General features: G+C 36.8%; 2 protein-coding genes across 3 annotated transcripts in view; both read right to left on the reverse strand.

Annotated features, from left to right (window-relative positions):
- The window catches only part of LOC127789664 (UPF0400 protein C337.03-like), a 63,924-nt gene extending 52,201 nt beyond the window's left edge, over positions 1-11,723 (reverse strand). Inside the window, exon 1 of one of the 2 annotated variants that reach the window (XM_052318607.1) lies at positions 11,455-11,723. The gene's annotated coding sequence lies outside the window, so the exon portion shown is untranslated. Of the gene's footprint in view, positions 1-11,450 lie in introns of both variants that reach the window. The other variant, XM_052318606.1, reaches the window with a different exon arrangement.
- A 2,183-nt stretch (positions 11,724-13,906) lies between these two features.
- LOC127790180 (uncharacterized) lies at positions 13,907-15,994 on the reverse strand. The gene has a single exon (XM_052319480.1). It carries the CDS (start codon positions 15,992-15,994, stop codon positions 13,907-13,909), a length of 2,088 nt encoding a protein of 695 aa, XP_052175440.1.
- Between the last annotated feature and the right edge of the window lie 1,986 nt (positions 15,995-17,980).

Genomic DNA, 17,980 nt, shown 5'->3' on the forward strand with positions numbered 1-17,980 from the left:
ATATTCGGATCTGGTTTCCTATGCACTTTCAAGTGCAATGGAAGAGGCTGGTGATGAGCCTCTCACTTTTGAAGAGGCTATGCACTCAAAAGACTCCAAGAAATGGCAAGCTGCCATGAAATCTGAGATGGAGTCCCTTATGAAAAATGAGACTTGGACTTTAGTAGAGAAACCCTTAGGAAAAAGGGTGGTGGGCTGTAAGTGGTTGTTCAAGATTAAGGAAGGTGCTGGGAAAGAAGATAAGCCTAGGTATAAGGCTAGGTTGGTGGCTAGGGGCTTTACTCAAGTACCCGATATAGATTTTAATGAAGTATTCTCACCAGTTGTAAGACATACTTCAATTAGGATTCTATTAGCCATAACAGCACACTTAGACTTAATGCTTGACCAAATGGATGTCACAACAGCCTTTCTACATGGAGAGTTGGAAGAAAATATTCTTATGAAGTAGCCAAAGGAGTACATATGATAGCTGTGTATATTTCAAACATATGCCTAATGAGGTATCAATATATCTTCTCCTATATGTAGATGATATGCTGATTGCAAGTCAATCAGCAGCCATAGAAATCCAAAATTTAAAGCTGAGATTAAGGTCAGCCTTTGAAATGAAAGAATTAGGAGAAGCTAGGAAGATATTAGGCATAGAAATTAAGAGAAATAGACAGCAAAGACAGCTTAGTCTATCCCAAAAGACATACCTTAGTAAGCTGGTTAGGAAGTTTAATATGCTGGATGCAAAAGAGGTTTCTGTCCCTTTTGCACAGCACTTTAAACTCTCACATGAGCAGTCTCCAAACAACAAAACAAGCATGAGAGAAATGAGTAAGATTCCTTACTCAAATGCAGTGGGCAGTTTAACGTACAGCATGGTCTGTACAAGGCCTGATTTGGCACACTCTATGAGTGTATCTAGTAGATTTATGGCCAAACCAGGGAGGGCTCATTGGGATGCTGTAAAATGGACACTGAGATATGTAAAAGGAACATTAGATATGGCTTTGGTTTATGGTGGAGCAAAGCTAGGAGAAGAACCTTGTATTTTAGGATTTTCGGATGCTGATTATGCAGCCAATCTAGATAGGAGGAGATCCTCAACTGGATATGTTTTCCAGCTATGGAATACTACCATAAGCTGGAAGACCAACTGCAGCCAGTGGTGGCTTTATCCACTACTGAGGCAGAATACATTGATGTCACTGAAGCAATAAAGGAAGGTCTTTGGTTAAAAGGGATTGTGAGTGAACTCCTAGGAAGAAATGTCAAGGTTGAGTTAAGATGTGACAGCCAAAGTGCAATCCACTTGGCTAAGAATCAATCCCATCATGAAAGAACCAAACATATTGATGTCGGGTATCATTTTATTAGGGAGATCCTTGAGAAGGAAGAGGTAAACCTAGTTAAAGTTGCAGGGGAAAATAATGCAGCTGATATGTTTACAAAACCGGTTCCTTTATCCAAATTACAGCATTGTTTGAATATAGTTAATGTCTGTTTATGTTGGTGATCAGGTACATATATTATGCTAAAGCCGGAAAGGAGGTCAAAGCTTTGATGGATGAAGGATGGAGGGGTTCTTACTCAAGACAATGGTGGAGATTTGTTATAATGTTGTCTCAAGTAAAATCCAGTATATTAGCAATTAGAATGTATCGAATTTAGTGGATATATATAGGCGGTTTTTCAGCTTGTAATTAGAATTAAGTTGGAGGGATAAAACCGAAAATGTATATACCGGTTATAAGCCTAGAGGTTAACGCCCTATTCTTCTATAAATAAGAACAAGGGTCTAGGCTTAGGCGATACATTGCTCATTCTCACGAGGAAATAGAAAGAGGAAAGGCTGTGTGCAAGAAATAGTCTTTGTAATCTTGGAAAGGCTTGTAATCGTGAGGGTGAGGGTTGTACTGTGATCATTCTGAATTAAAGAAGACTGCTATCGGGAGACTTTAGAGGCTGGATGTAGGGTTGTCCTAAGGGGCAATCTGAACCAGGATAAACGGATTGTGTTCTTCTGCAGTTTGCTTTATCTTCTGTCAATTTACATTCTGTTTTCATTACATTTTATTTGTTTCTGTTATGGTTCAAATCTGAGAGTGTGTGCAAGTGTGAGGCAGTGTAATTCGACTAAAGAATCTAGTTCTAAGTGCTCCTAAGTTAACAAACAGCTAGGAATGGGACTGCATATGTCAACGGCCTACCATCCAAAAATTGATGGAAAGATCGAGAGAGTCAACCAATGCCTAGAATTATATCCCCGGTGCCTCTGTTGCTCCAAACCGAAGAGTTGGAACAAGTGACTGCCCCTGGCCCAATGGTGGTATAATTCCAATTACCATCAATCCTTAAAAAGGTCCCCATTTGAAGCCCTCTTCAGATACAAACCCCCATTGATACTCGCAATTACGCAATACTCTAAGGTGGAGTTGGCTACAGATCAATACTTACAACAGAGACAAGAAGCATTACAGGTGATCAAGAGAAAATTGGTGGTGGCACAAAACTGGATGAAGCAGCTTGCCAACAAGAAGAGAAGTGAGGTAAGCTTTAAGGTGGGCGACATGGTCTACTTGAAGGTTAAGAGGTTCCAACAGCAGCTATTGGCTGGACACCTTCCCACCAAGTTGAGCCCAAAATATTGCTGGCCCTTTCCGGTGGCAACCAAAGTGGGGAAGGTAGCCTATAGATTGTAGCTACCCAAAAGAGTAGGGATTGATCCCGTCTTCCATGTCTCCTTGCTAAAGCAGTCAACGGGGCCCCTTGACCACATAAGTTCAGACCTTCCTCCCTTGGAAGCAGACTTAAAAGAAAGGAAGGAACCCCTTACAATGTTGGACAAGAGGGTGATCTATCAAAATTTTATTCCCATTACACAGGTATTGGTGCAATGGACCCACTATCACCCTAATCACACAGCATGGGAGTACCTACCAGACCTCCAGCAATTTCCCCGAGTTGCTCAACTTTTGTAATTTCTTGAGGACAAGAAATGTCTTCAAGGGAAGGGGTATTGTCATAGCCTAAGGGTAAGATAGTCCAAAATTTTTGTGAGTTGTTAGTGTTGTACCCAGTAAGTTAATAGCTAGCTTCTCCTGGTGTACATTCCAAAATATATAGCAGCTAACGGATTATAAGTATCTATACGGGGCTCAGCCAAAAAGGCATGAAATGGAAATAATCTAATCTCTCTCTCTTCCCCAAATCCCTTCAGGATTCTCTCATCAGAATCCTATAATGCCCTTGCTAGCTCTGAGAAGCTGACACTAGTGTGCTCACGTACTGAGTCCACACTAGAGCATGTGGCCAAGAATAACCAATCCTTCTTCTTGCTTACCCCTCCCATGACAAATAATGTGTTAAGACTTTCAAGTAGAATATCCAACAAAACCCCACCCCAACAATAATAATGACCATAGTTCTCTATCCATGTAGCAACCAAGAGAAAGATGATTAACAGATCTGGCATTTTAAACAGAAGTCACTAATTATATGCATCCTCCTTGTCAAATTGCCAGTAGTAATTATCTTACCGTGCACAAACTCTAAGCAAACCTAAGATAGCCAAGCTCCTCGCCAAGAGAAAGAAATGTCTCCCAATTAGCCACAATAAGGTTTGAAAAGATATTGACAAACACCATTGTCTTACCAACAAAAACAAGATATCTAACATTATAAGAGAACATCCATGCAAACCCAACCTAAACAAGAATACCATTCTCTAGCCACCAATAATGGACAAAAAGATTACTAACAGATTAACCACCACATTTGCATATGCAATGCCAAATGTCAATTATATGCTCTTTTTAGTCAAATACCAATAGTAATTATCTTACATTATGTAGCCTAGGAAGGTGCCTCAAAGAGACAAACCCCTTTCTAAGGGATAGAAGTCTCTCCCTTGTTAGCCAACACATCTTAAAATGATCTCACCAATCACATACCACTTTTAGATAGAAATTAATACTAATGTCACAAGACCTATAGGGAATACAGGAAAATCATCACCTTCATAAATTGTTCCCCCTCCTACTCTACAAGGGCCCACATGGTTGGGCAATGGAAACCTGCACATTCTATAAACCCATTAGGGTTAAAAGATAAGGGTTAAACAAAATCCCCACATTACACAACTGAGCCTCATATGCACAACCCCTCCCTCAGCAATCTCCATACACAATTCTCCTTTTAATTTTCTTCTCTCTCACTTGTTGTCTCTCAATCTCCACCTCTCTATATCTCACTATACCTCAGGGGCGTTAGAATGTTCAGTGTTAATGGGACTTTAGGTTTCATTTCTTGTTGTAGCATTTGGAGTTAAGCAAGCGTTGGCGATTTCAGGTACATTAGCCCTCTCTTTTCTAGGTGCGTTTTCACTTTCATTTTTCAAATTTTGCTTATGGGTTTAGTGTTCTTCACTCTATCAGCTTCTCGTGGGGATTTGGGGGTTTTGACTCTCAGTTTTTGCCTCACCTCCTCTCAATTGATCGATTGATTTAATGGGAGGGTAGCATATTCTGTTTGTCTTCCTCTTTGTGCTAAATCTTAGCTTTCTCACTACCTAGCTATAAATCAAACCCATATTGACATAAACCTTAACCATGGCTATTGCAAAGGAGGCCCACACTCCGTCCAACACCTCACAAGCCACCTTTCCGCACACATGCATTCCCATACACTCATTGGGGCAACAAGCATGTGATGCAAAACCTTAAGTAATGGTTTAGGGTTAGTGTTAGCCTTTTTGGCTTTGAATATTGGCTATCATTGTTCGGGAATTGATTTTCCTCAGTTTGGATATGATGTTGTTGTTGTTGTTGTTTCCTTAAACCCAAATTGGATGAAATTGGATTGCTTTGTTTGAGCTAAGCCAAACCACACCATGTAGGCCCAATTGGGCCAAATCCAGCCCGCTCATTGGACTAACCAGTGACCTAAGAATCTATGCACAACCCATTAACCAAGCCATTAACCCTAACATGTCTGTGTTAGCATTTTTTGTGCCCATTTTTTTAGTTCAATATGAATTCCAATTAGGACACCATTTTTGAGTTGTCCACCACCGGACAATTCTGCTTTGGGGGTTATTTTCATAGTTGTCAAAGGCACACCTGAGGCATACCTAGGCTCAATGCGACACCTCAATTTCAAGAGGCATGTCTCTTATTTGACTTACCTTTGAGTGTATCAACATGGTCGCAACCTACCATGTCTTGTAGATCAACCTAGGTCACAAAGCCAAGGCACATCCTAGGCTTGTGATGACATGAAAAGTCTTTACTTCATTAAGTAAGACCAGCTAGACCTACTCCTTAGAAATGTCCCCTTTTTATTCTATTGGTTTCTAATTTCAGCCTCTAACCCAACTTACTCATAGGAGAAATAGTTCCAAGCATGATTCCAAAACATAGCATTGCATATCACATATTCAACTAAGTACAACAGCATTTAAGCTGCACAAAATATATTACCAAAAGCACATGCATGATATATTGCATATTTCTTCTCTTCCTCTAACCCCTAGTTAGTCGATCTCCCCATCCCTTACACGGTCTAGAATGTTAAATTGCAACGCATGAGAATAGAATTCTCAATAAGGCATGTCAAGGCAATGCAATCACACAATCATAATATCATCCACACATTTCATGAAGGCAGCCCCTAATCATAACATTCTCCCATTAACTAGATGCTCCCTCTCCTAGGTTCATGCCCTCCATTATCCTTTGGCAACATTCACACAACCTAAGGGCTCCACCCTTGGCCAAACATTAACAACAACCCTTACAGCACATTTATGGCTTGAACCTTCATTAACGACACATGCTTAACTCATACATTCATGCAACATGCCCACATTATGCACACATATTATGAAATCCATAGCCATGTTATGCATTAGGTTGCCATAAAATCATTTTATGCATAATACCAACATAGAATAACAATAAGAATGCACTTATCTCAAGTCTAGTCTTACTTTCTTCAACCTTCTATTGGTTTTCTAGCAGGACTTTCTTATTTCTCAGCTCTTTTCTCACTTTCCAGCATAACTTCCTTCCTTCTTCAACTTTCTCACTATAGCACTCTTGTCTTATGGAGATCTTCTCACTCTCACTTTAGTTGTCTTTGAAATGAAAAAGGTTTGGTCTATTTATAGGCCGTGGAAGCAGTCTACTTCTCTGCTGGAGCAGCTGAGGGCGTGGCAGCCCCATTGGCTGCCACTTGGCTCTTGTTTGGTGGCATTTTCCTGCAGAGACAGCCAGCTATCTGCTTCAACTGAAGCAGCTGCCACCTCTTGTCTTTCTTGTTGCCACCTAGCCCTCGATGCAAGCCTTTCTTGTAGGAAGACGTTTTACCTGTATGCTTCAGCAATCCAACCACCTCATCATGTTTCTAAAACCTTCTACAGATTCCCTTATTAAGTCCTTGCAGGAAGACACCTCACCTATATAGCTGGAACTTCACTAATTCTTGCTTAACTAACCATAATCCCCTTATTAAGTCCTTAATCCAACTTCCTCAATTATTAACGAAAATTACTAATTTCCATATCAATGGAATCCTCTTTTTGTGCCTAATAACATATTAAAAATACACGTGTTTCTCTCTTAATTTAGTCTCCAAAAAACTGACCTTAAATTCAGCTGCTTACCAGAGGTTTTTCACCTACTTGGCTGCCACCTTATATACTTTGTTTCAGCAACTGTCTAGGAATAGCTCCTCACATTTTTAAGTGTCATGTTGGGACCCTCTTCCTATGTTTATTTATAAATTTATGGGGTGTCACATTCAAGGCTCAGCTGAGGGTGCCTACGCGCATAGTGCACCTCACCCTGAGGTGCAAGGCACCCACCTTTTGCTTCTATGTATTTTTTTTTTTTTTTTTTTTTTGGTCTTGTTTATTTTTTGATGGACTTGTTAAAATCTAACGAATAATAATCAGAAAGGTTGAAACAAATCCTGCACTTACACACTCTAGGATATCCCTCAAGAACTGCACGCTCACTCACACGAAAAAAAAGGACAGAATTTAAGAAACAAGAAACAACACAGAATTCAACACACACACACGAGACAAAAGGAGATTTATCCTGGTTCGGATCTCCCTTTTTGTGGAGAACCTACGTCCAGACAGATAAGGGTCTTTCTCTTCACTATCTTGAAAAACACAAGAACAAATTACATGTACTGCACTCTCACACACAACTATACACACTTTTTCTCACATACACAGCACATACTCTTTCTCTCAAGATAGAATGAAAATTAGTGTATCAAATGAGACCCCCGACCCTCTATTTATAAACCATAGAGGGCGGAATTTACAAGGATATAACCAGTTGCCGCCTTATACATGTGGCGGTTACTGTTACAATATGTAACTAACGGTCTGACAGTCTTCTAGAAACCCCTTGTCATGTACCGAGGCTGTAAGCTTTTACTTTGTTGCTATCTTTACTTGTTGCTATTCATAGCTATTATTGTAATTTTTGGAGGGATTTAGCCTGTTGGTAAAAGGTTCCAAGCAGTGCAAGTTGTATGTAAACCATTAGGCAACTTGACTGATTCTACAAGGGACTTGGCAACCATTTTGGCACCAAACCCAAGTTGAGGCCGTATAAGAGATCGGCCCAACTCATTGTGAATGAGGATTTGATAATTGGAATCCAAAATTTCCCTTCTAAACTTCTCATTCTTTCTCTCTCTTTCTATTTTCTCTCCCTATTCTACATCTCCTCCCTTATTCCCACGAATTCTCTCTCGAATCAGAGAGAATTCCCTCTATCAGATCAACCCCTTTAATACCCGTATCCTTTTCTATTTCTTCTCTCTCCCGAGCATCAAGACTAATCTAAGGCAAATGTTTTAACAAGAAATATTAAAAGAAATTTGAGAAAAACAATAAAACACCCAATTATTTAGTTAATATTGTTGGTCATTTGTTATTTATGATTTTATAAGTTTGCACTTACCTCTTTATAGGTATATATTGAAAATAATGCTGTACAAGCATTTTTATACAAATTTTTTAAATGTGTACCTCACATCCTCCCAGTTGCGATTTGCACCTTTTGCCCAGGCACTAAGCACTCTTGCACCTCAATGCACCTTGAGCCTTTGACAACTATTGTTATCTTATTTATTTCACCATTTATTGTATTTATTTTTTAATTTAGTTTTTACATATTCATTGCTTAAGTAGCCTAGATGCTTCCCAGGTTGAACCAAATTAATCAAATTACTTCTAATCATCACTATGGGTTGATATATTGTATTAGGAGGGTTTTTTACAAGTATTATCTCTCTTTATTTATTTATTCATGTACTCTAACTTAAAAAAGGTGTTCAAAAACTTCATCATTTAAAAAGAATTAAAATGGAAAAATAAGTATCCTGTTAACTGGCGTACTCTATTTATTACTACTTTGCACATGTCCATGAGACAAAATTCTGTATCTGCATCTTATGATTGATTTAGTTAAACACGATTGAGATTGACTTCTATTGCATAGATGGATCTTTATTTATTTATCAGTGTAGAAACTTATGAATCCTTTATTTCTTATTTAATGTCATCAAGAGTATCTGGTTAAAATATTTTTTGCTAACAAAAAATAAATGTTAGCCATTGATGCACCATGTAATACCCCAATTTATAGGGGCATTGCTAACCCCCATTTATGGGTTTGTTAAAAGGAATTTACACACTTCTATCTGCCATTCTGCCTGATCTGCTTTGGATATTGGTTCTGCTCATATACTCCCCTTATGGTGCATCTTTATTTACAAAGCATGTTTTATAACTAATTCCCTTATCCCAGTCCCATAATTGTATTTGCATCAAATGTTTTTTTTTAATTTGTGGTAAGTAAAAACACACAACAACCAAGAAGCTGTTTCTGGGCTAGAAGCATTAAATGTTTCATTGCATCTATACTTGTTTCTCATGTCATAATGCCTTCTACTTTTCACTGAGTTTGCTCGACTTAATTCAATTATTAAAGATTTTTCAAAATCCATAGATTCAGGCTTCCTTGGTTCAATTGTAGTGATCATATCATGATGCCATTGATATTTAAGTTCAAGATAGTACCACACAGACTCCTAGATGCAACACTAACTTAGACCGACTCTTAGAGATGAACTAACTATTTGGTAATGATCTACTTCTTCATTCACTAACTTTATACATATATTCTGACACAGATATAGATATTCTTATTATATGATATTGTTCTATTAGCATGATCAGTTATTGAGTATATATTATTCAAATGAGATTATTCAGTTGAGCCCTTGTCTTCTCTATTATTTTTGTATATTGTTTGACGATGATCACAGCTTGGTATCTTCTGAGGCTTAATACATTCTAGTGGCTCTGCAGTCCTATTAGGCAGTAGTGTTGATCACGACCCCTACATTTGGGTAATGACATACTTGTTCAAATCTTGCCTAAAAAATAATATCCCAAAGCCCCCACAAGCCTTCTGCATCATATAGCCACACAATATTACACCAATGTCAAATCAAAGTGAAAAAGAGTCAAGGATGCGTCATTCAGATTGAACTTCCAAAACAATATGTTGGCTATTCAAAGTAGCTCACCATTATAACTTATGGTAGCTTGCACACCCAGCTCATTACTGACTTGTCAACAATAAACTTCAAGGAAGAACATCTAGTCATCAAATAGAACACTAAGACATCAAACTTAATTTCCTAGCATCTCATCTAGCCTTTGATTTGCAACCCACAGTCCAAAGCAAGAGTGAAATTGGTTTTTCACCCACTCAGACCACCAAGTTGCCACACTAAGTAAGCAGAAATAGCATTGTCCTAGTCCAAACAAGATAACTGTCCGGGAGTTCACAATATGGGCCTCCACACACTCAGTACTGACATAAATTGCAAAGTTATGTGCGGGCTTCTATCCTGATGCATGCATATAGATCATACTTAGAAACTAGGACATTAGTAGCAAAACCTATGCACAACCACTGAAAACCCATAAATGAAATTTATGCTACATTTGATAAATAATAAGATTCACAAACCTTGCCAAAATGAATGTCCAACAAATCTAGAACAAATCAAAATGCCCACCATGATTGAGAAGAAAAATATCAAAATAAATCGGATGTAAACAAGGATAGGACCCAGGGAAAAATAAAAACCCAATTCCAGCAGATGCAGCCTACCCCATTAAGTTGACCAAATTCCCATTTTCTATTCTTTTCTCTACTAACTTGGGATTATCGCCCTTGCGCGATCCCTTGCCGCTCGTGCCCTCGATTTCAACAAAAGAGGTAAATCGCAGACAGGCCTATGGCCCTTGCCTAGGCCGAGTATCGAACTCGTGACTTACTGATACTCACTCCAGCGTATCACTTGTCCGCCACTTGACCTATGCCTTGGGGGCTCTTTTCTCTACTAACTTGGTTGTGATTGCATCAGTAGAATGAGAACAGGTTGGTGAATTGGTAAATCTCATAATGTTTCTATCTTTTATCTATTTTTAAATGTCTCATCAATCAAATGAAGCATTGCATTTTTTTTTTTCGTTGTCCTTTTTCAATGTGGTCATGCAATGTCCAACTAATAAACAAGATCATCATGGTAAGTATCATCCATGCTTCTTAAACTGCAGCAAAGTCGCACCATCCTTGCCCCAGTGACACAAGAGCACTCTCTGTGCACTTGCCAAGAACTGAAACAAGCAAAAAATAAAAAGGCAAGGCAGGGGATCCTTATGTATCAATAATACACAGAGGCCAACAAATGAGTCTGCAAACTCATGGTCAGGCATAAAACTCAGTCTCGAGTACTAGTTTTGTTATGATATCACCAAATAACGCAACTCTCTACAGAAACTCCTCAAACACTCTGCGCATGCATCTCATATACAATAAATAAACATAAACAGGACAAATTTCAATGCAACAACATCAAAACTGTAGTAAGGATCTAGCTAATCCCACAAAGGTTCATGAATAAGTTACACCAGATCGCATAACTTTTGAACAAGTTACAAACTAAACACGAAGAGCTAATCTGCAACAATACTTCTTCAATTTGACAATCCACGCTCCCAACTAAGCTTTTCTCTGATAACAACGCAAATTTATATATACAAGTTAAATATGGGGAAAAATGGCCAGCAAAATCAGAAGTAAAGGGGAAAACCTCTCTTTTGACGGCTTTAAAAAAAAGAAAAAAAAATCTCTTTGACCAATTGTGTGAAGACGATAAAAACTAGAGGAATCCACAAAAAAATCCCAAAATGAGAAAAAGTACAGTAAATATATATATATATGCACGAACTCCTACTAGAATAGTAGAGCAGCACTGCAAACGAAATTCCCCCCAAATTGAACAGTTGAATCAGGACCAGCAAGGCAAACAAGTTATGCAAACAAAAATTGAGAGAAGAAGAGATTCGAAGTTACCGACAGAGAGAAGGAGAGGGAGCGAGGGTTAGACGACGAAGTGCTCAGGTCCAAGCAACGACAATGAGGGGATCTAAGCGAGGGTTTTTTGAAGATGGTTGGTGAATTCTTTTGCGGTCATCGTGATGAAAGCCAAAGGGGGAAAAAGCAAAAACCCTAATTTCTGCAAACCAACGGAAGCTCTCCTGGCCTGTGGATGAGACCCCGGTGTTCTTCAGAGAGATTCTACGGAGAGGGGGAGAGAGAGAGAGAGAGAGAGAGAGAGTTAAGGAGAGTGTTGAAGCCCTTACTTGGATATAACACTGCGAAATTAAATTGAATTGAATTGAATATTGATTTTTTTTTAAATAAAAAAGAATCAATTATTAAAAATTAGAAAACCATGATTTTGTAAATTTATTTTAATTTTATTTTTTAGTTTAAATGCAACTAATTTTTTATTTAAATTTCAATTATAGTTATATCTTACCATCTTAAATGCATTCATCATTTATTGATAATTTATATAAACTCTCAATTTATTTATTAAATGAGATGTAATGTCATTAATAAGACAAAAAAAATTTAAATCTCACACTTCTACTCGAGATGGTACAATTTCGATGTGCATTAACGTAATGTTTGTTAATTAAGATATAGATTAAAAAAGTTAAAATATTAAAAATATTTTAAATAAAAGTTATTGTATTTATTTAATAATATTTAAAAAATAAATCACATACTTTCTTATTTTGAACTGTTCAAATAAATTTATCTTTCTCGTTTCCAAATAAATTTATCTTAGATTTTATAAATAAGAAAAAATGATGCATATGTCCACTAATATATTGTAAAAAATTTAACAAATAGTCTAATAAAAAACTTGTAATGTTTTTTAACCTTATATTGAGCATTTCATATCTTAATTTGAAAAAGTATTACAATCTTATTTTACTGATTTTAATAAGCATTACTTAAGTGTTTAAATTGTCTATTCATCTATTTTTCAATAGATTTTACTATAATTACATTATCAATTAACCATGAATATTAATAAAATTAGATGGCAAATATAATTGAAAAAAAATAAAAGGTTGAAAGTCCCCCTAAAAAAATTTATATTATGTCAAAATTTGAAATAAAAAATTGTATTTATTTTTTATTTTTTATCTAGACTAAATTCATCGGGTGGATTGGAGAGTAATCAAAGTGAAATGTAATGTTTTGGAGAATTAAAATAGGCTTAGCATGTACAACGTCCCTCAAATGTTTTTTTATCTTCATTTGTTATCTTAAATGTAATATTTATATATTAAATATAATTTAATATATCTTGTTAGTGTAGTTTGTTCATGTGACATGACATCAACAATTATTTGGTTTACACTTAGTCATAATATAGATTTAAAATAATAATTTTGAATAGTTAAATTATCAAATATTGACGTCTAAATCTCATATTTTTTAATTATTATTGAGGAGTATCTATATGTATTAAATTATTAAAATAAAAATAAAATGCTAAATGTAATATAATTTTTAAAATATTTTTTATTTAAAAAATAAAAACTTAATCACCAATATTTAATCTCATGATCTTAGGAGTACAACATATTTAATTTTACCATTTTATTAACTTTAATCTTGATCTAAATTTTGTTCTAAAAATATAAAAATTAGACCATAATTATCAATTGTTACTTCATAAATTTTTATCTAAAATATTTTATTTTTTATTTACAGGCATAGCACGGACATACTTTTAGTATATTTATATTTGTATTCTTAAAATATTTTTATATTTTACTTATATGTCTCTCAAGATCTCAACACTCATGCCTTTATTTCTTCTGGACGTCAGATTTCTACAACTTCTGGCTTATTATCAATTCTCATCATGCCTGAGTTTATTTCTGCTAGATCTCTGGATCCTTCATCAAAGGGCCTATCATCACCTAAACTGGGATTTTCAAGTGCTCGAGTTCCATTACCAGACTCTGCTCGTTCCTGATGCACTAGGAACTTTGATGCTTGATTCAGTTTCCTTGGAGTTGGAGGAAAGCCATGTTGTTACCTGTCTCACTTGGAACAGCTGTTCCTGTATTGCTGTTCGACAACCAATGGAAGCAATCTTGAAGCAGCCAAAGAAAAATCTTCGGATCATAAATACCCAAAATTAGAGGCTGCAGAACTGAAGTCGTCGAGGGAATTTGTTCCTGTCAGCAGTTTCAAACTCAGGCATCAGACAGTGATTTCACTGGTTCAGGGTCTGGTATTTGGTTATCACTTGAGAATCCATGATTCGCAAGAAAATGCTCCACTTGATACCTAATTCCAATTTAATCCACTGGAAATATCATCTGTTCATTACTTAAAGTATTCAGAAATGAACTCTAATTACACGTCAGATTCTCTATCTGCAAGTGACTAGTTCTTTTAACCAACGTTGGTGGGTGGGGAAATCATTTAAGATGTTTCTATTTGTAGGTTGGGAAATGGCGGCAAGATGAGAGATTTGTCTGAATTGACTGTGGGCTTGAATCATAAACAGGCTCTTCATGTTGACTGTCATCCGCTAAACCAATCATAGAGTCTGAGTCTGAATGTTCTTGTGAAGGTTCCTCTGCAATGACACAGTCCTCCATAGGATTCTCCATTTTGGGGTGGTCCAAATTTACCTCGTCTACTTCTGACAATGACGACAGGCTTGATCTACTACTGCAATGAACTTCATCTGGTGCGTTATTCAGATGAATTTCACTTGTGCTGTACTCCACAGGAGTAGTTTCAGAAGAGACAGAGAAGTTTTCAGGATGACTTTCCACACCTCCCAATCTAATTTCAGTGTCATCATGCACGGTACCTCTGTTCTCAGCCTGGCCTAATTCCACAGTGTGTACATCATCAGAAGATTCGCTTCCATGTCCAACATGCTCGGAAGCACTCTCGATGTCCAAGATCATCCCTACTACTTCTTGAGAAGAATCTTCTTCACTAGCATTCTTATCACCCTCACCCTCATCTGAACATATTGACTCGGTTTCAGGAACAGAACTCTCGCTTGATTGCCTTCGGATGGAGGAATAGCTTGTCCATTCCATAGGAAGCCGTTCCGGTACAAAATAAGGTCTTAACTTGATATCTTGCTTCTCCTGCTTGGAAGGCCCAAATGGTGATGGTCTCACATTAAAACTTTCATGCCTTCGGAGGAAAATCTCCTTCGGAGGAAGTGGCATAACCCCAGGTGGAAAACTCTCTTCCACAGGATCAGGTTTCTTACTACTCAAGTCACAAGGAAGATCAAAAGGGTTACCTCTTTTTAAGAGAATAGAAGGAGCAGATCCAGGAATAGGTGGTAACCCCGTGTCGCCATCAGTATCATGAGGAAGATCGAAAGGGTTGATTCTTCTTGTTGAAATGTAAGGAATATTGAAGGGGGGACCAACAATTTTATCTGCAAAGTTCTTCTCGGTCATCATCCTCCTCATGCTTCTTTTCGCAATAAGATTCTCCAACCTTTTATTCCTTTCTAGCTCAGATGTTCCCAACTCCATGAGATTCTTTTGGTCATCCTCTGTCCACGTGACTGAAGATTTAGTTCCATCCTCTTTATCATTCTGTGTTCCTTCTTCCCCTTCATAGTCATCGTTTTCATCACTATCATCCTCACAAGCTTCCTCTTTCTGGCTTTTAATATCCTCGTCTGAGTCTGACTCATTAGTGCCATCACTAGATTTCTGAGACGTCTCTGAATCAGCATCAGAACCACCATCGTATATACTAGCAGGCTGAGGAGCGTCTTCATCTAAAAGCGGGTGGATCTCGTCAAGCATTGGAATGATGCCGGATATTGAAGCATCAGGAGAGCAACTCCCGGCCCAATCAGACCCCGCACTCGTACCCTCATCATCCACATCCTCCACCGGTGATTCTGGAGGAGAGTCTGCATAATCTGCAACGTGAGAATAATCAGATAGCCTAGGCGATATATCATGCTGCAATTCAAACTTTTCCTCTTCTATATTATCAATCTGAGAAAACTGGTTCTCAAGGCCTTCCCCATTTCCAAGTCCCTCTTCATCCATTTCACTCATCATCTCAATTTCGGAGTCATCAAAATCTATTTCCACTCCCTCAGGCACCTGCTTTTCTAACCGAATTTTCTGGGAATCTTCTTTGATTAGTGGTACACTATAAACAAAGTTACCAAACACTTCTTCAACTTCACTGGCAATGGGGACTCTGAAATTGTCATTTCTCTCAACAACAGGAGCAACATTAGAAACCCCAACTTTTAGACCTTTGATCTCAAGGGTTGCCAATTCTTGCTTCTTGGTTTCGGGTATGCTCCATTGATCAAAACTCAAAAGGGTTCCAATCAAAACAATGCTGCAAACAACAATAGGGGAAGCAGACACCAGGAGGGAAAACAGAAAAGGAAATGATCTGCGTAGAAAAATCAAGAAAAACACCACGGCAACAAGGAATGGATGGTTGTAAACTGTTTTGTAACATCTTCTGATTGAAATGGTCGCCAATTTCTTGATTTGAAACCCAATCTCCATCGTCCCACAACCCCTCTCTCTCTCTCTTCTCGTCTGTTCCACGTAGAAATTAATTAGGAACAACCCAATTCAATCAAGAACAAATTCACATTGCTCCTAAGAGAACACGAACACAAAACGAGAGGATCTGATAATGTGAGCACAATCCCACATCAGAGAGCCGATCCGACAAGATAAAAAAAAGCATCAAAAGAGAGGTAATTTTGGGACCTGAAAGCATCAAAGGCGCTGGTGATGGAAACGGTTGGAATGAAATGCAACAAGGGAAGATGAAGGACAAAGAATGAAGACAAATGGCTTACCGGCTTGGAGCAAAATTGATCTCTCTCTCTCTCTCTCATCTTCCTCGTACCATTCTTACGGAAGACTGGCTTGGATGGAGGTCCCCATTTGCCAAAGGAAGAGTCTGTTTTGGACAGGGGAAATTTGCAAAAATAGGACCGCTGGAAAAGCATTTTACAAATATAGGACCCTTAAACTTTTTTTACAAAATTAAAACTTTTGAGAGTTGAATGGAGTAAAATGCCCCCGACTTAAATTAGCTTACGATCCTTTCATCATCTTCCTCTTGCACGCACATCCCCAATCGCCCGCCGACTAGAACATCTCTCTCGTTCGTCCTCTTCGTCATCTCTCTTGCTCGTCGGTTGCTGTTTCTTCGTCGGTCTTCGTCTTCAAAGCCATTGCAAGTAATTTCAAAGTGTTTTACCCTCTTTGATGCGATTTTTTAAATGACTACGTAATGGATATGCAAACGAACCTCGCTCTGATTCTGAATTCTAAATCTCGATTAAATGAAGGCTATGCATTTCACTATAGGTTCAAACTAGAAGCATACGTAAAAATGTTTCCGTTCGGTTTATATATCGGTACCCAAAAATGTTTTATGTACCGATATCATATACTGGTATAATTGTATCGATTTTAATTTAATGTAAACCAATACATAGTAACCGATATACATCCTATATCGGTATAATTATATTGGTTTTAATTTAATGTAAACTGATACATAGTAAACGATATACTTTCTATTACAACTACTATATCGATATAACTATATCAGTTGTAATTTTACTTAAATCGATATATAATAATCGACATATCCTTACGTGACCGATATTATGAAACCGATATAGATTAAACTTATAACATTGTCATTGAGATTTATAGCATTGTCGTGAGGCTTTGGGAGATTTTATGCTTTGAAGATAAGTCAAATTTACAGTATTGTCATTGAGATGAATTTTATGGATGAATAGGTTTTTTTTCTCTTATAAATTTATTGTTAATTATTTATATAGATTTTGCTATCAAATTTATAAGGTGGAAGGACGATCTTTTAAAACATTGATTTGTGAATGATAATTGTATTTTATACCTAATTTTATACGTATATACAATAATATAAAATACAAGACTACAAGTAACTTGTACAAGTTAAACTTAATTTCAAAGACTATTGTAGATGCTACGGATGAAAGTTTTTCAATATAAAATTTTATCTTTAGATCATTTGCTAATATTTTGAGTTTAGTTAAACTTGATGAAAAATAATTATTTGGTAAATATAAAGTTGATTATGTAATTATTTATGCCTTTATAACTGTTTTTTTATTTTATTAAAGATATAATTGGAAAGATTGTTGAAAAGATAATGATAAGTGCCAAAAATCTTGTGGAAGGACAAACGAGAAAATGTGATAACTTATATAATGTGTTAATTATTCTTTAATATATTGAATGACGATATATTAAATTAAGAGTATTCTTCAATAACATAATGAATGGTGAATAATTAATTAAATTTAAATTTTGATAAATGGTTAAATATTAAAAAAATTATAATTATTGGTGTTTGAGTCATTTAAAATAATAAATTAAAATTTTAAATTTATTTTAATTACACCTCCCGTGCCATCACGGGTTGAACACTAGTTTAGATTAAAGGGTGACAAGCTGTTTCATGCGGACTACGAGTGAATC

This window comes from Diospyros lotus, chromosome 14, assembly GCF_014633365.1.
Source record: "Diospyros lotus cultivar Yz01 chromosome 14, ASM1463336v1, whole genome shotgun sequence".
NCBI classification, from domain to species: Eukaryota; Viridiplantae; Streptophyta; class Magnoliopsida; order Ericales; family Ebenaceae; genus Diospyros; species Diospyros lotus.